Raw genomic sequence first — 24,160 nt, 5'->3', positions numbered from 1 at the left:
TGATGTATAGTTATCTCACAGGATGTACTGACAAATGCATGAGTGTTGATTCCTGTATTAAAAGAGACATTTTTTTTTCTTACTGACTTGCTAATCCTCCTCCTTTGAGGGTTCAAGTTTTACAAATAAATACCATTTACCTTTTGATTTACCATCCTTCTGAAATCTGGTGAGATTCAAAGTTATTATGAACCCAGCTCTAAAAAGTGGTGGGAAAATCAAAAGATGTTAGTCTCTGTCCTTGACTGTATGTTCTTGGCAGGAAAGACAGTTTAAAGATGGTGTCTGTTTAATTGATGGGCTGCTGACAACAAGCACGTTTCAAGTCAGGTTTGCAGTTAAGACAATACAACAAAGCCATACCTGTCAGATACGAGGTAAACTGCTTTGGACCACAGCGAATCCCGTAACGGGTAGTTGTTCTCACAGCTTTTGGCTCAGTCTGTAATGCATCTCTGGGACAAAAGAGGGTTCCATCGGATGTTTCTCCCCACCACCTTACTCGGACAAGTACAGAAGTAGGAGGCTTCGCAATCTTCCATACAACCTTATTAATAGTGAGTTTGAGAAAGCAGCGTAACTGCCCTTCAACCAGAGGTGGCAGGCTTGTAGACGGTGAAATGTCACTCAAACCTACGAGGAATACAACACACTCAGTCAAAATCTGGTCCAACTATGGAAAACAGAATTTTCTGCTTTTTTTTTCTTTTTCTTTCTTTCTTTTTTTTTTTTTTTCTTTTTTTTAGACATCTTACTAGGTAATCCTGGCTTGTCTGGAATTCACTTACTTAAAACTGCCTGGCCTCAAACTCGCAGAGATCCACCTGCCTCTTCCTCCTGAGAGCTGGGATAAGGTCTATATACCCTATATATTCTTTGAATGAAAAATAAAACTCAGTGTCGACAGAGAAGGCTTTTCCTAACAGAACTGAGAAGTAACTAGAAAAACAGGCCATAAAATAACCTACCTGGTCACTTATGTTAATCCAAACTTTTCTTTAATTGAAAGATATTATTTGAAAAGCATAAAGACAATAAAACCAGTGGACAGATTTTAAAATCTCCGTAGTTGGAAGTTTTGTTTAATACTGTTGTAAATCCATAGTTGACCACAGTTAAGATACGTTATCGTGGGAGAGGGACTCTGTGAGGTCGGTAGAGGGGGCAGCAACTGGGATGTAAAATGAATAAATAAAATAATGGAGAAGATACATTATTCTTAACCTCACTCTTTTTTTGTTCTGTTTGTTTGTTTTGAGACAGGGATCCTCAGTGTAACCCGCTCTGGCTGGCCTAGATTTGATTTGTAGACCAGGCTGGCCTTGAACTCACAAAGATCTGCCTGCCTCTGCCTCCCAAGTACTGGGCTTAAAGGCTAGCCCACCACAGCAGGCTCTTTATCTCACTCTTAAATTGTCTTTGCTGTCAAGACCATACAGTCAAGGACAGAGACTAACATTTTTAGGTTTGCTGCTACCTTTGGTTCTGGGTTCAAAATGTTAACGTCAAATCTTACTAGAGTTCAGAAAGGTGATGAATAATATGTAAATGAAGCGATCAGTTACAACTCTGGCTTTCCTTTCAGTCAGTACCTTTTCTGAAAGATTTAGAGAAGACTTAAAAACAAAACAAACAAACAAACAAACAAAACAAAAAAAACCAAGAGTTTTTCTGCAGGCGGATCAAGTTCAAGGCCAGCCTGGGGTTCATAGGGCCCCCTTATAGGAGCTGGATAACTAAGAGGATTTAAGTTGGATTCAAGTCATTCTAAGTGAGGAGCAGTCCATATATGCACATATGTTTCCATTTCAACGAATTATCCCTGCGCTTTATGGTAGATCTTTTTCTTCATGCTACAGGACACAAACTGTTTTAGTTGAAAAAACTCCTTGTATTGATTCCTGATGAGATCTCAGTATATTCTTATGAAGCGCAATCGCTTCCCAAGGAAAAAATCAGAGAAGTAGAAGGGTATATATATATATAAGTGGTTTTATTTGCTTTTTGAGTAAGCTTGGGTTACAGGTTTCACGATGTCCTCTATCACACACCCTTTCACCATCTAAGGTTTTTCCGGACAGAGTTATGTCCCTTCCCCCTACTCCGAATACCTCTAACACACATACGTGTATCCCTGTCGTAAAAAGAGCACGTTTAATTTTGTTGTTCTCCTATCCGTATCTATTAATCCTCACTTGCCTCATTTATCGACCCTCAGGCGCTACTTCCTTTCCATTCTTTAAAAAAAAAAAAAATTCTCTTAACTTTCTGGTTCCCTAGTTAGTCTCTCTTCCGTCCTCTTTTGTTTTGTTTTGTTTTGTTTAACCGGAGCGGGTGGAAGTCTCCTTAGAATTCTTTAGCCCTTTTATGCTTTTCTCAACCTTAAAGAAATAAAGTTACCTCTCTTTTTGCGCCCACGGCCGCCCCCAGGCCCTTGGCCTTTCCGTTGTTTCATCCCGAGCCTGGGCCCTTCGTCACAAATTCAACGCAGGTGCCAGCTCCTAAGCTGTACGCTCCCGCCATCCCTTCCCACGGCGCCTGCGTTCCCCGGCAACGGGCGCCGCTGGGAAGCCTGGGACGCAGGAAGAAACACTCTTTCACCAACAGTTCCCGGAAAGCGGTGCCAAAAGAAGGCGCCAATTAGAGCCCCTGCAAATGGACTACAACACCCATGATGCTTTGCTTCCCTACCTTGGCCAAGTTGGACCAGGGCACCTGCATCTGCGCAAGCGCAAATTGATACACTATTTGAGGACTTCATTGTCCAGCATGCATTGCCTTCAAGAGGTCTCTTCCTGCTAGGGTTGTCGAGTTCTCTGATAGGAGTCTGAGAGATCCGCAGACTCCGTTACCCAGTTTCCTTTGTGCGAAGGCTGTTGCGCACTTCCGGTGGAAGCGCTGCGGCGAGGGGGCGGGGCTTACTGAGCCAGTGGGCGGTAGGCGGCGCTGCCGGTGGCTGGTTGCTGTCCAAAGGCGACTGGGCGTCGTTAGAGGAGAGAGCTGTGACCGGTTGTACTGCACGTATCGTGGGACGGACCTTGGGCCACTGTTGTCGACGTGCGGCCTCCCTTTGATGTCGGCCCTTGAAAAAAGCATGCACCTCGGCCGCCTACCTTCTCGCCCTCCTCTACCCGGCAGCGGGGGCAGTCAGAGCGGAGCCAAGATGCGGATGGGGTACGTGACTTGTACCACTCTCCCAGGAGACCAGGCCCAGGCCATTGGAGATTGGTGTCTGGGCATTCAGAGTGCCACGGGAAGGGACGCTGTGAATTGGAGGAAATGCTGGCCTTGGCCTGGAGGTGTTTAGATAGAGTAGAAGGTAGATTTGGGGACTAGGTGAGGCGCTAAGGGAGTAGTCCACTGGAGGACTGATAACATTGTTGGAGAAGGGGAATAAGGACAAGGTTGAGAAAATGAAAGGATAATCTAAGGGATGACGGGAATCAACTCTAGAAGTGATGAGTCTGGGAGAAAGAGTGAATCAGTGAGATGAGGAGAAATCTGGCATCGTTGAGGGGAATAGGGAATGACTGAGAGAAAAGTTGACGGGTTTGGGGAATCAAGTAAGTGAGCCAGGAGTAAGAAGGTTTTTACCTGAGGGTTATAGAAAACATCTGAGGCAAAGACTAGGGAGTAGAAGGTTCTAGAGAAAGTTTCCAGAAGTGTAAGAGTCAAGTTCAGAGAATGAGGGGGTGAATCAGAAAACTTGGAGAATAGGCCTAAGGAAAGACAGAGAACATGGCTAGGGGACTGTTATCAAGGGAGTGAGCCCAGAGGCTAGGGAAATAGGGGGGGTGTGATGAGGAAGACAGCTGAGTTTGGAACAGTGACCACTGATATCCCAGAGACTGAGAAATAATTTCGAGTAGGATTTGTTAAATGGAAGCACTGGAGAGGTAAAATCTGAAAACCAAAGAAGATTTTGTCAATTGTTTTGTTTTGCCAAGCAAATGGGACCTGAGGGAAACTATCTATTGGTCTAAGAATTAGACTTAGTGAAGCACTGGGAGTAACCACTTAACAATAAAATGGGAGTAAATGGTTTGCTGGAAAGGGAGTAGGGCTTGAGTGTGTGTGTGTGCTTATGTGTGTGGGTTAGAAACATTTATTAATTTTTGTGGTGTTGAGGCTGGAACCCAGAACTAGATAAATGCCACATCACTGAGCTACACTCCCAATATAAAAGCTGAGCTAATGAAAGAAACTTTAGAAATTTAGATCCCTGACAGGCTGTGTCATTTATAGTTATAGGATGCTTGCCTGCTGGAGAAATCGTGATAGTTGAACATCCTAGTAAGAGCTGCTGGAAGGCAGAGAGAACTGGATAGTCATTGGGCTATTTGGAGGACTACTGATGGTAAAGAGAAAAGAGACCTATGTTGGATTTGGGATTGGAGAGAGAAGCTGGTAGATATATTTCAAGAATTTCCACAGACTGACCAAAAGGCAAGAAAAGATGTATGCAGTTCTGTGAAGACTGAGTATAGGAGATGAGAGAGAGTCCTGCTATTAAAATGATTGGTAAAATCTGAATCCAAGAGGTTATGATCTATAATAGAAAAAAATTGACTGAGGAGGCATAATAGCAGGTAAAATGGAAAGCTTGTTATAAGATAAAATAAAGATTGGTCTCGAAAAGACATAAAGATTGAACTTTTAACATAAAGAAAATTTGGAAGCTGACCTATACCATTATTTTGGAAAATTAGCCTGAAGTATAAAAATAAATGTAATGATTCTTCATGTGTTTTTTTTTTTAGTTATTAATTTTTTGGGGGAAGGGGGGGATATGGTCACACTTTATAAGCCAAGCCTAACCCTGAACTCTTGATCCTCCTGCCACACCTCGCTTAGGAGCTGTTTTTTTCCTAATTACAGTTGGATCTTTCAGTACACTGGCACTCACCTGTACAGATATATTAAATGCTAGTTTTAAAACTAACTCTACATGTTTCAGGTAAGTTTAAGTGAACTTCAGCTCCTCCCTTTATCAAACTTAAGTTTTCTGAAAATGATTAATTGGGAGAACCATACCAAGAGCAGATCTACTCATTAAACAATTTTATAGTTGCTGGTTCTTTATCCTTTTTAAGTAACTGCTTTGGTTTTATTGATTTAGGTCATTGCTTGTCCTGGAAAAGATAATGCTTTAGGAAGATGCCCTTTCTTTCTTTGTTTGATACAGGGCCTTGCTTATAGCCCAGGTTGGCCTGGAATTGGTCCTCCTACCTCACCCACCTGTGTACTGAGATTACAGGTGTGCCTCAGTCACCAGACCCTACAGAAAAATGCTTCTCTGTGTGATCCTCAAGTGTCTCATTTCCTTTTCTGCTTCCTTATTGGTGCCTAGCCTTTCTAAGAAGTCTCATGGTAATAGTAAAAGAGAGTCTTCCTTTTAGAATCATAAAGCTGAAAGAGAACTTACTGTCCCATTTTTCCACTGTGCCTTGTGGCTGAGGAACCTGAGAGTCCTAGAAATCTGTATTTTTGCTCTGTATGTCAAAGGCAGAGGAAATATTTTATTTTAGTAAATGTGAAAACCAAGACTTAAGCATTCCTGCTACTAAGCGAGGCATACTAAAAGGTTAGTTGGTAGGGCTCCAGGGAGTACGACTGGGTGTCTAGACAGAGACTAGCATTTGGTTTATGGGCATCACCCTACTTACCCTTGAGTTGTGTATATTGTCACTCTAGGATTCTATTTTCAGTCCTGATTTGACAAATCTCATTTCTGTCTGTTTCAAAGCTTTTTTAAAAAAATTTCTCCTTTTGCTGGCTTTTTACTTACCATTTCCTTCCTACCTTGGTTTGATGGACACAGGGGTCTTACTGTACAGCTGTGGCTGGCCTGGAACTTGCTATGTAGACCAGACTGATCTGGATCCTCCTGAATTTGCTTCCTGAGTGCTGGGATTGTAGGCATTCACCACCATACCCAAACTGATTTTTTTTTGTTTTGTTCTTGTGTTTTGTTTTTTGGGGTTATTTTTGCAACTGTGTCTCAGGCTGGCTCTAGGCAGTCCTTTTTTCCTGGGCTTCATAATGCTGGGGTTAGAAGTGTTTGTCCTGCTTTTTTGCTTCAATTTCACTAAATTTTATGTATACTTGTTTATTCCAACTTTATGAATTCCAAGTTTATGAATTTTCTTGAGTTTCCATCATTTGGTTTTTCAAATTGTACTTAAAAATTCCAATATATTCATAGATAATATAGTAATACTTACGCTTGCACTGTCACTACAACTTAATTATGAGATTTGGTTTAATTTACCTACAGTCCTATAAAATATATATTCCTCCCCATTTATTGGTAAGGAAATTTTATATCAGATCAAAAGTCACCCAACTGGTATGTGGTAGAACTAGAATTCAATCTAGCTTTAGCTTTTGGTTATCATCCCTTTTTTAAGTATACTGGTGCTGCTCTTGGGTAAGGCCTGAAATCCTGGTGGCATAATTCTTTAGTAGATGTTCTTAAATGACACAAACATAGTTGTCTGAAGTTCCTACAGACGTGAGGCTGCTCTCACTAAATTGAACTGGGGTCCTTGTCTGGGAACCCTGCTATGCTTGAGGGGAGTACCACTTACAACCCTCTGCTTCAGACTGGGAAGTGGGAGCACACACTTGAAATCCTAGCACTTAGGAGATAGAGGCAGGCAGACCTCTGAGTTCGAGGCCAGCCTAGTTTATAAAGTGAGCTCCAGAGCAGCCAAGGCTAAATGGAGAAACCATGTTTACAAACAAACAAACTGGTGCATAGAAATCAGCGTGTGTGTGTGTGTGTGTGTGTGTGTGTGTGTGTGTATGTGTGTGTGTCTCCAATGAATTAAACTAGGGTAAGGGAGGATTAATTTGTTTCTCCCCCATGTGCACCTTTTTTTTTTTTTTTTTTGAGACAGAATCATGTAAACACTTAATTATCCTGTCTCTGACCAGGGGGTTATAGTCATGTACCACATGCTCAGGTAACATTTTCTTTTAACAAATGTCCATTGACTTGCCTGATACCACAGAATCATTGGCAGAAACAGCATTCAAGCTCAGTACTCTGGATTTTTTAGTTCATTGATCTTCTTGGGTCAAAGAGTGTGGTGTTCAGAATAACACAGATAAAGAACGAGCCCTGTGCAGTGTTTGCTGAAGGGTACAGACTGCTGGTAAAACACCAAATCCCTCTGATTCTGATTTGTGTACTTTTAAAATTATATCAAAATAAATTATACATATATGTACATACACACACACCTATATATATAATTTATTAGGGTTTTTTTTTCTTTTTTTTTTTTTCAGGACAGGCTTTCTCTGAATAGTCCTGGCTGTCCTGAAACTCACTCTGTAGACCAGACTTCCCTAGAGCTGTGGTATATTCATACTTCATTTCTTTCCTTTTTTTTTCAAATTTATTTTTTATTTATATGAGTACACTGTAGCTGTCTTCAAACACACCAGAAGAGTGCACTGGATTCCATTCCAGATGGTTGTGATTGCTGGGAATTGAACTCAGGACCTCTGGAAGAGCAGTCAGTACTCTTAACCGCTGAGCCATCTCTCCAGCCCACCTCATTTCTTTCTATGACTGAATTTATTCTATTGTGTTAGTATATACCCCCAACTCTGCCAAAGATTTGAGAGGGGGGCAGGGAAGGTCTCTCAGGTTATGAAATAGTTTCTTTATAAAAGAAACTATAAAAAATTGATTTAGTTTGTGGACATTCACAGTGTATATATGGAGGTCAGAAAACAGCTTGCAGGAGTGGGTCCTTTCCTCCCACCATGTGAGTCTGGGGATCAAACTCAGGTTGTCAGGTTTGATGGCAGCCCATTTACCTGCTGATCCACTTTCTGTCCCAAGAACAAGCTGTTAATAGAGTCATTAAAAAGGTTAGATGCCACACTTAGATGTTCCAAATTAGGTGTTGACTACTATCTCTAGCATATATTATCAATATATTTTGAAGATTGACTAAGAGAATGTATAGAGAACTCCAGCCATTTCAAATTCTACCAGAAAGACTGATTTTGCTTCCAGTCAGGTCTTTTTATCTTCTGCCGTTAGCAAGCCATGTAGCTCTGGTTAGTTATTTCTTTCCTGCCTGAGCCTTAGCCATCATAGTATCATAGAAGGAATGTTTTGACACCAAATAGTATAAATCCAATCCTCAGTGTTACAAAAAGGAGCTTTTCTGAGCCGTCTTTATAATAGAAATACTATTATTATTCCAGAATTTAAAACCTTGTTAGCTACATAATAGAACCTACTTGTTTCCTCCCTAGTGCAAAATTTGAGTTAGATAATTTGTAATGCTTTGATTCAAATTATATATAGTTTTTTGAATTGTAGCATTTACTTTGAGTGTGCCCTTGTCACTAGTAATGGTCACTCCAATTCTACCACAACTCCCAGCCAGCCATCTGGTTGTTTGTTGTTGTTATTGTTGTTTTCTTTTTAAAATACTGCTAATGAGGGCATCTTTAGAAGCAGCAGTGCCTTGATTCAAGTGACTTGCTGCAATTAAACTTCAGTATTTGCCTCTTCTACAAAATTCCTTGTCCAGAGAGTTTGTGACAAGTGACTAGGGCAGTGCCTGTGAAGTTTATAAGCATTAACAGTAATACTCTAATTAGATCTTTAATTCTATTAGGCCTACTTATATTTTTCCTTAAAATATACAAAATATGTTTCTTTTTTTCTTGATCTCTCAGGCTAACAGCTTTCTCCTTCCCCTTCTGCCATGGTGGATTGTATATTTTTCTTCACTACTGTAACTGTGTGTGTTACATCTACCCTTGTAGACATAACACCCATCTGACATAAGTCACCATTGCTCTTCCCTCAAGAGCTTCCTTAGGATAGGGTTTCTGCCGGATTTCTTTGTGGTGCCTTTAAAAAATTAATTTTGCCCTTATTTATTGAGTTTGTGTGTGTGTGTGTGTGTGTGTGTGTGTGTGTGTACATGTGTGGGAGGGCGGAGCACAACTCACAGGAATCCTGACTCCTCCTTTCTACCCTGTGGGTCCTGGGTTGAACTCTGGTCACCAGGCTGAGTGGAAAGCACTTTATCACCAGCCCTCTCTGATTTTGTTAAGTGCTGACCATTGACAGAGACCTATTTTTACCCCCATTCTAAGGATGCTCTTATTTACCCACTGGTGCCTTGAAGATGACATAACCAGAGCTGTATTTCTTTCTTATGAAAGTTTGTTAAACTTTATAGAGTAATTCAATTTGTACTTTATTTCATCAGATGATAGGTACAGTAGGACTTATAAATGTATAAGACTTAAAACTAGGTCATGCTTGTTATTGGTCTCTTTATTGCAAGGATCCAGTCCTGATTATCTTTTCCTCTCTAAGTCTAACCTGAAAGCAAGCCCACTCATAGAGTACTATCGTATATTAGCAGTTATTTCTACAGTAGCTTCATTTTATAGAGTCTTTTTCTTTTTTTCCTGTTCTTGCCCTGTTCATCTCTTATTCTCTATCTGAAATCTGTTTTGTAAGGAGGTGCCACCTACACACTGGTGACTTTGCCAGGTTTAGGGACTAGATCAAACATTATACTTTTAAGTAGAAGCCCCAAAAGCTCTGCATAATTAGTCTCAAGCAGTGACATTCAAATTTCATTTATTGGTTGTTGATGAGTATTGCACTTAGGCAGCAAACATGCCCCTTATGTTCTTCTCCACTGAGCTACATGGTCAGCCCACTGAAGGCTCTCTGCGTGTGCCAGCGCTGCGTTTACTTTGCTTGTGCGCCTTCTTCCCTCACTTTAAACAGACCTACTCTCAGGAGGCTCTGAGGCCACTCTAGCCCATGCCTTTCTCTCCCCCGTAACCTGACACCCAAACATGCTTTGTCATTTCCTCTCCTTAATTCTTGCATGTCACTAGTTGGTTTTTGTTTTTGTTTTTTCATTATTATTATGTCAAACTTGGGTGGGATAAATTAATGCGAACTCCTAGAGTACAAAGAGTTTTGTTTCTTTTTTTCTTTCTGTAGTAGCAAGTTAAATAAATACTTCTATAAATTTGAGTGGTGAATGTATAACATTCATTTCAAATGAATCCTAAGGTTTTGCCTGAGCAGTGCAGCCTTTCCATTCTGTTCCTGTTTTCTGCTGTCTTTGTGGCACCTGTCGTTTATATGCAGGACCAGCAGCTTTTCTATGAAGGCCTCATAGAATGTCTGCTACAGCCTTTGAACTCTGCTGTCACAGGGTGAAGGAAGCCAGTCAGTGAGCGTACTTGTATGCCAATAGTACTTTATTTGGAGCCACTGAGGTTTGAATGTCATGTCTTTTTTTTTTTTTTTCTTTTGTTTCTTTTAAACATCTATTTGAATTGGAATCCAAAGCAGTTTCCTACCTTGATCGTGTGATTTTTCATGTCATTAAACAGTCTTTTCCTATCCTTTTAGACATTACTCTCAACTCATGGGCCATACAGAAATAGAAGGATTGGCATGGACTTGCCCACAGACATTTTTCAGCTCTATTTCAATACTATTGGTTCAGTACTACTGTCTTGTAGAAGAATGAAGATACGTTTTTGGTTTTTTTTGTTGTTTTGTTTTTTTTGTTTGTTTGGTTTGGTTTGGTTTTTTGAGATAGGGTTTTTTTGTGTAGCCCTGGCTGTCCTGGAACTCACTCTATAGACCAGGCTGGCTTTGAACTCAGAAATCTGCCTGCCTCTGCCTCCCAAGTGCTGGGATTAAAGGCATGTGCCACCACTGCCCAGCTTGAAGATAGGTTTTAAAAAGCAAAGTAGGATCCCCTTCTTGGCTTCACTAATTAGAGTAACTTGACTTTGTTTTCTTAAAATATGTAAAACTAATCTTACTTAGTTTTAAAGGAAAAAATGGGATTCTATGTATGCAGACTCATTGTTTAAGGTATAACAAAATGTAATACAAATTTACTTATTGTATACTAATGATCCTCCTGCCTCATCCTCCCCAGTGCTGGAGTCATAGGTGCGTACAAGGATCACAGTTTTAAATCTCATTTCTATTAAGTAAGCCTATGGACCTGCCCTCCTATTTAAATTCAGAGTGGACAGTGTTACACTGTTGGGAAAAATGGCATATTTTCATTGTTTCTGAGTGTTATTTGTTCCTCTATCAAATGTGAATTCCAATAACCTAATTAAATTGATGCAAGTAAATAAAATCCAAAGGGTGTTTATACTTAAATAAGTAAGTAAATTAATCACTATTTTGTTGTTAGGAGAATAAAGAAAATATTGTGTATATACAAAGCACCATCAGTCATCAGATGAACTGTTAAGAAAAAAGACCTATCAATTAAATTGTGACATAATACTTTATCACTTAGAGTTCATTTTAAATTTGGATATAAAAACTTCTCATTATTTTATATGAGCTCTGTTGGTGTGATCATATTTCACTTATGAGTGCATGCAGAAAGGGAAAGGGGAGCAAAATAAAATGCAGTGCTTCTGACACGTTTTCATATTTAGTCTTCACTCTTGTGAATCATTCTCACCAATATAGTTCTCTGTGCCTCACAGGAACATTGGCCATGGTGTGTTTCTTAAAACCCAACAGCAGCCCACATACCAGCATCATGCTTATGTAAAACCATCTTACCTTTGACATCTGCTGCTGACATCCTTTGACTGTACATCTAGCCCTTAAACCATTCACTTCTCGTGACTAGAAGAGCACTTTATATCAGTCTTCAAGATCTTCTCCCAACCTGTCAACACCTGTCTTGAAATTTCTGATTCTGGTTTTGTTGTTCACTCTCCAACAAGTAGTCACAGTTAAGTTAGAACTGTTTCTTGGCCACCTGCATTGTTAAAACATTGATACCTTAAATATGAAAAGAAATGTGTGAGAACTGATGGAATATGGTAAAGAAGTTTCTGTTGGATTCCTTTACACCATTTATAGTGACTCCACCTGTATACCATCTCAGTTCCTCCTCAGAATAGTATCTGAGGCTAGACTTGTCAAGGTTATGCCAGTAATGTGTTAGGTAGTGAGCCCACATAGGTAATTCTAGTTCATTGTAAATGTTCTATCCTGTCCAATTTTGGTAAAAGAAGTTAGTGGCTATGTTGTCATGCTGAGTGAGTAGTGGAACAAAGTATAGGCATTTCCTCCTAAATTAAAGTGGAGTTCTTGATTATCAAAGGTATAAAATCACAGCTTTTCTTGCTGTGCAACAGCAGTCTCTCCTTTGTACACTTTAAGCAAAGCATATTTTTATGTTGTCTGACTCAGCAGGTTATGTGAAATGGTTTTCAGTGGAGTACAGTTTGACTTGCTCTGAGCCACATTATTTGAGCACTCCTGCTCCATGTCCCCTTATATAAACCTCCGTTATTTCCTCTTTGGACTCCACAGTGTCTGATACCTGGATAATTTAATATTTTCACCACCAACAAAAAAAATTAAGACTAGGATTTAGGATTTTCACATGTACAGTATCTCAGTATTTATCATGAATTCTGTTAAAGTGCCTCCTGTGTTCTCTGTCTGGGAGTAGCACTAGAGAAACTGGGGACTCAGATCTTGAATTTTCCTTTCTTGCTTCATGCCCCACCTTGGTCCCATCATCATCATTTCAGTTACAAACCTCTACTCCTGCCTGTTGTTACATTTCCTTCCCTACAGCTGGGCCAGCTTCCCCTCACATTGTCCTAAGGATCTGGGGTTTAGAATTGCCAGCTTTGATGGTTTCAAAAGTAAAGAACCTAATTCTTTTGAGGACAAAGTGGAGAACTGATAAGAAAGTGACCTGAGGGCTCCAGCTCATGTGCTCTCTGCAGTTCTAGACAAGGTGTCTGACTTCTCTGTATTGTAGTTTTGTTGCTTTTAAAACCCAGAGAGCTGTTGCAGAAATTAATGTGTGTTTATCTTTGTAATCCCTTCAACCTGCCAAAACCTCACTCAATTGTAGTGAAGTAATTTAGAAAAAAAGAACAAAATCAGAAGTCAGGAAAGCTAGGATGCCAACAAGATTCAGGAAGGTAGAAAACAAATGGAAGAATATTAAGCTGTTTAGCAGAGAAAAACTGAAGACTATTTGTAGGCAAATGAAAGTACAAGCTGATCTGTATTGTAGCCCTTATATAAAGTGAGGACTCAGAGGCCCCTAAGGAATGTGAATGTTCTTTTCTTTCTTTTGCCCCAACCCCAGGAGTTTTATACTCTTAGCTCTTATATGTAAGCCTGCTCTATTTTGTGTTAATTTTTGTGTGTGATATAAGGAATGGGTTCAGCTTGATTCTTTTGCAAATGGATAACAGATTATACTAACATTTTGGAGTGTGGGGGTCCTTTTTCCTAATGCATTATTTTGACATCTTAAACAAACAAACAAACTTCATTTGACCATAAAAATAGATTGTTTTTGAGTTTTCACATTTTATGTCATTGATGTATTCAGTGATGTGTATCTGTCTGTGAGCTACCACACCATATTTTGAGTGTTGTAGCTTTGTAGTAAGTTTAAATCAGGAAGCTTCCAGCCTTGTACTTTATAAAAATTATCTGGAGTTTTCTGGATCCCATCCATTTCCATGTGAGTTTTAGGACCAGCTGGTCTGTTTCTGTTGAGGAGTGGGCGATGGTCTTCATAGACATTCCTTTAACTCTGTAGATTAATTTGCAGTCGTCCCTCTTAATACTAGATCTTCATATCTGTGGATACAAGTGTTTCTCCTTTTATCTGCTAGAGATAACAAACAAACAAAGATAGATTACATATAGATTATATAGATTTTTATGTACAAGCATTACATTTCTTTAGTTACATAGTCTAAGTATTTGTGTATGGATATATCTGAGGTATGTTTGCCTACATGTTCATGTGTGTGTGTGTTTAGAAGCCACAAGATAATGATAATGTTGAGTGTCTTCAATCATTCACCACCTTTTTTTAAAAAAAGGATTTATTACTTTATGTGTGCAAATGTTTTGCCCTTATGTATATAATGTATGTAATGTATGTATGTATGTAAACTATATGCTTGCCTGGTGCCTAAAGTGGTCAGAAGAAAGTGTTGGACGCCCAGTAGAGTTAGAGACGGTTCTAAGTCACTATATAAATGCTAGGAATCTAATCTGGGTCCTTCACCAAGAGAAACAATTGCTCTTAAAAGCTGTACCATCTCTCCAGCCTTCTATGTTATTTTTGAGATATGGTCTCAATGAATCTGGAGCTCACTGCTTTGGCAAGGCTAGCTTGTCAGTAAGCTCTAGACATCCATCCGTCTCCACCTCAGCACTAGGATTACAAATGCACACCATCGTGCCTGGCTTAATCTTGGGAGCTGGATCTATACGCATTTCCTCATGCTTGCATGGCAAGCATTTTACTACCTGAACCATCTTCCCAATCAGCCTAAGTATTGTTTAATTTTAATTTTTTAAAGAATTGAAAAAATGCTGGGCAGTGGTGGCGCACGCCTTTGATCCCAGTACTTGGGAGGCAGAGGCAGGAGGATTTCTGAGTTCCAGGCCAGCCTGGTCTACAGAGTGAGTTCCAGGACAGCCAGAGAAACCCTGTCTCGAAAAACCAAGAAACAAAACAAAACAAAAACAAAGAATTGAAAAAAATGTATATTTACTATTGTTATTGAGGGTAGGGGCGTGCCATCCTGTGCATCTGGAGGCCAGAGGACAACTTTGTGGAGTCAGATTTTTCCTTCCACCTTTCCATGGGGTTCTGGAAATTGAACTTTAGTCAGATTTTTGAAATAAGTTCTTTTACCCACTAAGACATCCCACCTACACCACACACACACACCTCCAACTCCTAGTATTGTTAATAGTGGTACTTTGATAGAGTTGTTCTGTTAATTTTACTTTTAGTGTTTTTTTTAAACTTTAACTATAGAAATATAACTCATGTTGGTTTTTTCTTCTGCAGTGTACTAAAGTTTATCTTAACTTTTTTTAGTGAATTATTTAGGGTTTTGCCATAGTGTTAAGTGAGTAGAAAAGTCCTCGTTAATTTATTTGTTCTAAAATCGTACAAAGAGTTTAGGAAACAGTGCCAGGTAGAGTAATAGTGTCCATAATAATGAAGATCTACAACTCTGAAACCTGTGACTGTATCTTTTACATGGCAGAGGAAAATTAGTATTGCTAATTAGTTGACCTCAAAAAAACCCAAAAACCAAAAAAACCTATCCTGAACTATCTAGATAGGCCTTCAGTACTCACAGACATCTTTTAAAGAGGAGGAAGGCAGAATGGATTAAAGCTGGGAGAGACTTGAACCTTTTGCATTGCTTGCTAGCTTTGAAAACAGAGGAAGGACCTATAAATTCTAGGCAGCTGCCAGACAGTGGAAGTGATGTTTCACGTCCTGGACACCAGAAAAACTCACTGCTACTAATTTAATTATTGCTTGGAGGCCTTTTCACTAGACATAACTAGCAGTAATTGAGACAAAAGGGATCATGAGCCACTCATATCTCTACTTTGAAATTAAGATTTAAGATTGTTATTTTGAAATTATATAATTATCTCTTCTTTTGCAGTGATAATCTTGAACATTAATCCAATTATCTAATTGCTTTATCTAAATATATGTGTATGTAATGTTCAGTGTTACAAACTTAAAACCATTAAAAATCACCAGCAATATTAACATATTGTCTAGAATATCTTTCTAGGTTTGTTTTTCTTAAAGTATGCCATACCAGAAATTTACCATAAAATAATTATGTTTGAAGTTATTTGGAATATTTTCTAATCTACCACTAATTTGATCCTTATTTTTAGAGGAGGCATTTGATTTTTATAAACTAATGTTTGCAAAACAAAGATTGAATGCAGGGTATGATGCTGCCTGTTGTCCTAGCACTTGGGAGACTGGGAGGAGAATTACAGAGTGAGACACTGTCTCAAAAAAAACATTAAAAATAAATAACAAAAATTGAAAACTGTAAGCTACTTTCATTGATAAAATATACACGTGAAAGTTCTAAACAATATTGCAAACCTTATTTCACAACCCAAGATCATGATCAAATTGGTATCATCCTGAGTATGCAAATCAGTGAACAGAATTCTTCACATAAATAGAATTAAAAACAAAAGTCACATGAATATCTCAACTGTTACAAAACGGGCTTTCAGTAAAGTTCAACATCCCTTCATGATGAAAAGTTCTGAAGAAACTAGGAATAGAAGGACCATACTTCAACCTAGTAGAGGCTATTTATTCAGACTGCTAGTCTGTTTTACAACAAAGTATTTCTTCTTAAGTCAGGAACAGGACAAGGTTGTCAGCTTTCTCTACTCTTATTCTTCTAATGCTTCAATTCCTAGTGGAGCAATCAGGTAAGGAAAAAAAATCAGAAGATACAAATAGAAAAGAAGTCAGGTTATCCCTGTTTGCAGACAATATGATTTGTGTATTTGAAGACTTAACCACAAAGCTCGTAGCTCTTACAATCACTTTCAGCAAAGTAGTAGAGCACAGAGATCAGTGGAAGCAGTAGGTCCTCTAAGATCCATGGTCTCACTAGCCCCAGGTTGTTGGCTAGGTTCCAGTATCAAGTATGACTTCCCTCCAGTTGAACAGGCCTTAAATTCAATTACAGAGCTGCTGGTTACCACCAAGATAAAGAGTACCACCATTGTACCCTTAGAGATATCTTGCCATTCTGGTCATTGCTGTGGCTCATGTGTCACAAATGGGTACAACTAATGGTTGCTTCCCTCTCTTGGAAGATTGCATGGCACCTTATAGTTCTGTGTGAGCTAGTCCTCAAGGGAGACTTTCAGGCCAGATCCAGCTCAGAGTCTTAATGTCCAAAGTGTATGCATGGTGCCTTTCAGCAACAGGGACTTAACTCTGTCTTCTGAGAGACAGCCAAGGACAACAGCAATAGCTTATACTGCTTTGGCAGTCTCTGGGACTTCCCTGACCAACAACTCAAAAAGAGACTTCAGATCTGGGATTAGTTTTTATTAGATAATCTATGGCTCTTGTAGGGAACATTGTCAGCCCAAATGGGAAAACTTCATTCAACCTATATATGTATTTGACTCATTATGGCCTTTTTAGACATCCTTACTGTTATTTTATTACCCCCTCCTCATTCTCTCCTTTTCTTCCTTCAAATCATTTCTGTCTTGCTATCTCTAGTGTGTCCTCCCATGGCTTCTTTTTACTTCCCTGGTTTCTATTGCTGTTCTATGTGGCATACCCACATCTGAAGAGTTAGAGCTAAGAGCCTCAGATGAGAAAGAACATACCACATTTCTCTTTCTGAGTGTTGGTTACCTCATTCTATATATTTTTTAGTTCCATCCACTTACCTGCAAATTTCATTATTTACATTATTTCATTTTTTCTTTATGGCTGAATAGTATTCCACTATGTATATGTATGTACGTGCACACACACACACACACACACACACACACACACACACATTTTCAGTATCCATTTGTCAGTTAAAGGGCAAAGCTTCCATTTCCTAGCTATTATGAATAGAACAGCAATGACGATGTTTGGTCCTTAGCATATGCCAATGATTCATAGCTGGGTTATACGGTAGATTTATTTTTATCTTTTTTAGTGTTCTCCATACTGATTTCTAAAATAGCTTATAGATGTTCAGTAACCCCAGCATCTGTGGGAAGATTGTTCTGTGCTCCCCACCCCGAATTACCATTATTCCTGTTTGAACCAGATCTTGTTGGTTTGTGGACTGAGTTGGTCCTACTCCTTACTTGTGTACTATAGGCTTCATTACTAGAGTTGTATAGTGTTGCATTTTCTTTTACTGGAAACCTTACTAGGTTCAAGTAAGGGGGATTGTGTTTATTAGCCTCCAAGCCATTTAATAGTAGTAATGATGGATATATACTGAGATACCAAGCTAAGTGCTGTATTTACATTGGCTCATTTCGTAGTGTCAACAGATGTTAATTATTGATGTGTCAGGTTCTGTTAATACATGGGGAATGTTCTTGCTCTCAGTGTTCTCACAGTAGTGCCAAGTTAGGTGAACTAAAATATAGAACTAAAATATTTTTAGAAAACATAGAGCAAGCTAGTCTGAGAGTAATGAGTAGTGAGAGGGCTACTTTAATCTTCATGCCAGCCTGGATAAAATTGACAGTGCAGCCCCGTCAGACATGGAGAGGCTCGGTTTGTAGAAATTAAATACTGTGTTTAAAGTCACACAAAAAACACAGAATTGGGTTATAAAAATAAACTTATTAGGTAGAAAATTACTGGTGGTTTAACAACTATTTTTTAAAAATATATTGCCTTGTGATTTTCTTTTTCTCTTTCCTCTAGAAATAATTGTTTGGGGTCAAAGTTCAGGTGTTCTTAATTCAGTTGCAAATGGGTTTCTAAGCGGAGCTGTATTGGACCTGCATGTGTGGTCCAGAGTGTGTGTGCATATGCTCGAAAACCGCAGTGTCCACAACCCTTGTTAGATTCTAAGCCTGGTCTGCGATCACAGTGAAGGCTCCGTGAGTTAGGCAGAAGCCAGATTTGCTTTGTTCCTCTCTGCCAAAGGCAGAGTAGGAAATAGAAACTGTATATCCATTTTGTTGGGCTTAAGGTGAATTTCATTTTGACATAAAATGATTTTGTATGCACTGACCTATCAAAGTGGTTCTTATTTTAAAGTAAGACTTAACTCACCTTTAGAATTGATTCCAATTCTGTCTGATATTCCTCATATTGTTAACACCCCTGAGTTTTGTTGATTACCTTTTCAAAGGTCAATTCTTTCTTCTTAAGTCCATTGCCAATCAAGGTTGTTATAAAAGTATTTTCACTGCTGTGCAAACAGTTCTTCAGATGCATTCCTGAAAGCTCCAGACACTGCTATCATGACTGCCTTCTGAGAACACAGGCTTTGGCTGATTAGGAAATGAAAAGGAACACGAAAAAGTTTGAGATTGATGTGAAAAAATAATATTGACTAAGGATAATTACAATAAGAGTAAACTAAGGACGGGCAGTGGTGGCGCACGCCTTTAATCCCAGCACTTGGGAGGCAGAGGCAGGTGGATTTCTTGAGTTCGAGGCCAGCCTGGTCTACAAAGTGAGTGCCAGGACAGCCAAGCCTACACCGAGAAACCCTGTCTCGAAAAACCAAAAAAAAAAAAAAAAGAGTAAACTAATGTGTATAGATAATCAGAATTTATCCATAATGAAAATACATTAATTACTTCATTGTATAAATTTTGTTTGGTTTGGTTTTTTGAGATAAGATCTTGCTATATAGCCCTGGCTGTCCTGGAACTGTACACCTCTGAACAGCAGGCTGGCCTTGAACTCAGAGATCCATCTGCCTTTTCCTCCAAAGTTTTGGAATTAAAGGCATGCACTATCATGCCTGTCAATTGTATAAAATCTTAATGTTTACTCTTAAATCTCTTTGGACCTATTTTAATACTGTATATTGTGCTTTGTGAACTCTTTGTGTCTTTATGAGAAAGCACTCTTGCTATTTTCATTTCAGATTTACAGTTATCTATTGACCAAGATTTTACCTTCTTTCCTTCCTCTCCTTAGCCCTGGACGGAAGCGGGACTTTACCCCTGTCCCATGGAGTCAGTACTTTGAGTCAATGGAAGATGTGGAAGTGGAGAATGAAACTGGCAAGGATATATCCTCTCAAAGAGGCTTCACAGCATAAGGACGGGGACTAAGTCAGACGTGGGGAGCTCCTGAACATTCTCCTTGTCCCCACCAGTCCCTTACATGGTCTGGAATGTGACCTTCAAGCCTTTGGCAGAATCTATCTTGGCTGCAGTTCTCTGACACATGGGAAAGGATTGGGATTAAATTCCTGAAAGTAATACTCTGAGTCCAACAAAGTCAAGTGACTTAGTTTCTAGAAACCAAGTTCTGAGTCCTCTTCAGGGAAAAGGAAATATTTATTTTTCATTGAAAAGAAGGCATATACTGACAAGCAGGCTTCAAAACAGTGTTGATATCTCAGAAACATCTAAAGTTTCTTTGGAAGTCTGCAGTTTTCATATAAGTTGTTATAACCTGTTTGTCTTTTTTAAAAAATAAGTATTGTTATGATGAATCAAAACCTTAAATCTATTGTCTTTAACTGTTCATACACTTTTCGAGTTTACAAGAGTGGTTCTGAGGGTCCAGTCCTGCTGCTGCTTCATGGAGGAGGCCATTCCGCCCTTTCCTGGGCAGTGTTCACGGTAAGTTGTTGGTATCAGAAGCTGGTGTATTGGTGATCATTTTTTTCTGGGTAGACTTGTCTAGTTAACTCTTCCTTCCACGTACAGTCACTGTTGGGAAGAAGGTTAAGGTAGAGCAGGTTGCAAAGCTTTAGCTTTATGTTCTCAAGGTCAACTGTTCTTTAAGCCGGTGGGCCTTGTAACATTTCGTGTATATATATGCACTAGGGTGAAGGTATGGAATTTGTATCTTGTCAAAAGTAGGGGTCTTTAATCTCAGTAATTTAAACACTAGGTGAGTAGATATTTCATTTTGGATGTTTTAGATTATGTCTATCTCTCTCTTTGTCAGACATACTACCTTGCACATGATTATGTTTCAGAAATATTCAGAAGATATTTCTATTTTTGGATAGTTTTATTATTTGGCAATTTCAAACATGAATACAATGCTGGATTCCTTTCAACTATGTATATATTTTGGGAAGCTTATACAGTAGTAGGTTTGCATATGGTTTTTCAAATGGCCTTTAGTGTTAGTTGTCACATTCTCTCCTTTACCCTTCTTTCCCATCCCCCCCTCCCTATTTTATCTTCCAGCTTTTTTCTTTGTCTCTCTCCTTCCTTGGGTGTTCCTCTGCTCCCCCCCCCCCCCCAGTCCATGAGTATTACTTAACCTCTGCAGTTATGTGGATTGTAGCACATATATTGGAAATTCATATCCACACATAAAAGAAAATATACAATATTTGTCTTTTGGGCTATGGTAACCTTACAGTGACCCCCCCCCCAGTTCTATCCATTTACCTGTGAATTTCTTTTACTTACTCATTCATTTGTTCATTAATTCATTGATTTTGTTGAGGTAGGGTTTCTCTGTGTAGCACTGACTATCCTGGAAAAGATCTGCTGGCCTCGGCCGCCCAAATGCTAGAATTAAAAGTGTATGCTACCACTGCCTAGCTACCTGTGAATTTTATAATTTAATTTTTCTTAATAGCTGAATAATATTCCATTGTGCATATATACCCCAATGTCATCCATTCATCTGTTGATGGATATCTAAGGTGCCTCCAAGTTTTGACTATTATGAATGAATATAGCAGCAATGAACATGGTTGAGCAAGTGTCTCTGCAGTAGAGTGTAGAGTCCTTTAGACATATGCTCAAGAGTGCTATAGCTGAATCTTGAGGTAGGTTGATTTTTAGCTTCTTGAAAAACTGCCACACTGGCTACTACAGGGGCTCTACCAGTTTGCACTCTCAGCATCAATGAGTGAGTGTCCCCTTCTCCTCATCCTCATCAATATGTGCTGTCATTTACTTTATTATTGTTTTGTTTGTTTTTTCGAGACAGGGTTTCTCGAAACCCTTTTATAGCTGGCTGTCCTGGAGCTTGTTCTGTAGATCAGGCTGTCATTTATTTTATTGATCTTGATCAGTCTGACTGGTATAAGGTAAAATCTCAAAGTAGTTTTAATTTATACTTCCTAATGGTTAAGGATGTTGAACATTTTAAAAGTGTTTCTCAGACATTTTTGCTCATCTTTTTAGAACTTTCTGCATAGTCCGTGTCCCATTTTTAAATGAGTTACATTAAGAAATGTTCAGGTTTTGTTTTGTTTTGTTTTGTTTTGTTTTGTTTTGTTATAGATGTTAACTCTGTCCGATGTTAAGGCTCTTTTACCCGGTCTGTGCTGACACTTTGTCTGCATGCTGATGGCCTTTGCCTCACAGAGGCTTTTCAGCTTCATGAGGTCCCACTTATTAACTGTTGGTCTTGGTGCCTGTGCTATTGGTGTTCTGTTCACAAAGTCTCTTCCTGTGCCAGTGAGTGCAAGCCTACTCTACACTTTCTTTTCTATGAAATTCAGGGTGTTATTTTAAGCTCTTTGATCTATTTGGAGTTGAGTTTTGTGCAGGGTGGTAGATATGGATCTATTTGCATCCTTCTACATGCTAACATCCAGTTAGACCAGCAACATTTGTTGCCTTTCCTCCAGTGTATATTGTAATAAATAAATAAATAGTATATAAGTAAATCAGGTGTTTGTAGGTATATTTACATATGTCTGGTTTTTGGCTTGATTCCACTGCTCAGTGTGTCTCTATGCCAATACCATGCTATTTTATTATTACAGCTCTATAATGCAACAGGAAGATCATGATTTTGAGATTTTGATTCTCTTAGCAAATAAACCAGCAAGTAAGCTTGTCTCCTCTAAATACATAAAGCTACCATGAGTCAGTCATTAGGCTTCCCTCAGGATTTTTATCTTTTTCTAATCATTTTCTAAGGGATATCCCTCAAAAAATTATCAGCAGATTACGTTTTAGCCTCCTAATTCTTCACTATGGAGATTAAATGTTGACATGGGAAGCTTTGTGGTAAGGGAGAACTCTCAAACCACATCAAGCCATAGTGACATGTGTTAAGTTCCTTGTTATACTATCTTTTTTAAAAAGCATTTTCTTTTTTTTTTAAAGATTTATTTATTTGTTTTATATATATGAGTGCACTGTCACTATCTTCAGACACACCAGAAGAGGGCATCTGATCCCATTACAGATGGTTGTGAGCCACCATGTGGTAGCTGGGAATTGAACTCAGGACCACTGGAAGAGCAGTCAGTGCTCTTAACCGCTGAGCCATCTCTCCAGTCCATTATACTATCTTTTAAATTCAGTATATTATCTTTTAAATTTACAGAGCACATCTTGCCTTTTTAGAGGCAAAGATCGTAACTTATTTATGTCTGCTAGAATATGCATACTTAAGAGATGTTTTGTTCTTTTTTGTTTGTTTGTTTGTTTGTTTGTTTTGTTTGTTTGTTTTTTGAGACAGGGTTTCTCTGTATAGCCCTGGCTGTCCTGGAACTCACTTTTGTAGACCAGGCTGGTCTTGAACTCAGAAATCTGCCTGCCTCTGCCTCCCAAGTGCTGGGATTAAAGGCGTGCGCCACCACGCCAAGGAAGATGTTTTGTTCTTAAATTACTAACAATACTGGAATGGTATGTAATGCAACTGCACCAAGATGATCAGGAAGTTAGGTGTTGGGACCCTGGAGAGCAGACACAGCTTTCTCATTCTGGAATGTCTCCATATAATGTCTGTCATAGAGTCAATGCTTGGTACTCCTTTCTTGACTATGTTTGCATCATTCCCAAACAGTTGAGCTGGGATTAAATGTTGATTGCTATATTCTATTTAAGAAAGCAGGAAACAGCCAGGCAATGGTGGCACATGCCTTTAATCCCAACACTTGGGAGGCAGTGGCAGGTGGATTTCTGAGTTTGAGGCCAGCCTGGTCTACAGAGGGAGTTCCAGAACCACCAGGGCTACACAGAGAAACCCTATCTCAAAAGAAAAAAAAAAAAGGCAAGAAACAGTGTCTTTTACTTTTTATTTTTCTTGAAGCAAGGTCTCACTATGCAGCTTTGACAGACCTAGAATTCACTATGTAGACCAAGCTAGCCCCAAACTCAAAGAACTTTGCATGCCTCTACCTCCCAAGTGCTAGGATTAAAGGCCTAAACCATCATGCCTATCCCCTATGTCTTTATTAAATGAGTCATTTATATGTGACTAGTAAAGAAGTTACATCATATGGTTAGAAAGCTCCCAATTCTAGGACACAAGGCCAGTGTACTTAAAGGGATAGAGGAGAAGGTGAGTGCCTTGATTGGGGTGTCATGAAATCCCTGAGCATAGACTGCCTTGTTCAGTATTGTGTGCCTCCTGCGTCCACTGTTCAGGAAAATTATTTCACAGAGATGTGACTTATACTGCCTTGTGGATATATCCTGCTTATTTAATCACCATCAATCATGTCATTACTTATGTGTCTCCTGTTGTAAGTTACTTGGGTCTATTCCTGCTATTTACTATAGTTGCTGTTTCCATTTAACTGTCCCCGTATTCAGAGATATGCTCTAAATCTTGGGGAATTCTGACCTTTGGAGTCAAGGCAATTGCTAGAGTACTGGCTTTCA

General features: G+C 39.1%; 2 protein-coding genes across 9 annotated transcripts in view; one reads left to right on the top strand and one right to left on the bottom strand.

Moving 5' to 3' along the window:
- The window catches only part of C2cd3 (C2 calcium-dependent domain containing 3), a 97,931-nt gene extending 95,263 nt beyond the window's left edge, over positions 1–2,668 (bottom strand). For 4 of the 8 annotated variants that reach the window (XM_011241827.3, XM_006507908.4, XM_030242646.1 and 1 more), the window contains exons 1-2: positions 2,401–2,537; positions 364–633 (exon numbers count right to left, since the gene is read on the bottom strand). Coding sequence is in view for 2 of the 8 variants with exons in the window: in XM_030242644.1 (XP_030098504.1) it covers positions 364–633; positions 2,401–2,455 (325 nt within the window). In the remaining 6 variants the exon portion in view is untranslated. Of the gene's footprint in view, positions 1–363; positions 634–2,400 lie in introns of all 8 variants that reach the window. The other 4 variants (XR_003946487.1, XM_030242644.1, NM_001017985.3 and 1 more) reach the window with 3 other exon arrangements.
- Positions 2,669–3,000: 332 nt separating this feature from the next.
- The window catches only part of Ppme1 (protein phosphatase methylesterase 1), a 45,160-nt gene continuing 24,000 nt past the window's right edge, over positions 3,001–24,160 (top strand). Inside the window, exons 1-3 of the mRNA NM_028292.2 lie at positions 3,001–3,174; positions 19,536–19,629; positions 20,096–20,188. Coding sequence (NP_082568.1) covers positions 3,074–3,174; positions 19,536–19,629; positions 20,096–20,188 — 288 coding nt within the window. The 5' untranslated portion in view covers positions 3,001–3,073. The remainder of the gene's footprint in view (positions 3,175–19,535; positions 19,630–20,095; positions 20,189–24,160) is intronic.

Source organism: Mus musculus, chromosome 7 (genome assembly GCF_000001635.26).
Source record: "Mus musculus strain C57BL/6J chromosome 7, GRCm38.p6 C57BL/6J".
NCBI classification, from domain to species: domain Eukaryota; kingdom Metazoa; phylum Chordata; class Mammalia; order Rodentia; family Muridae; genus Mus; species Mus musculus.
Note: the sequence above shows the minus strand (reverse complement) of the source record. Positions and strands in the feature narration are given on the sequence as shown.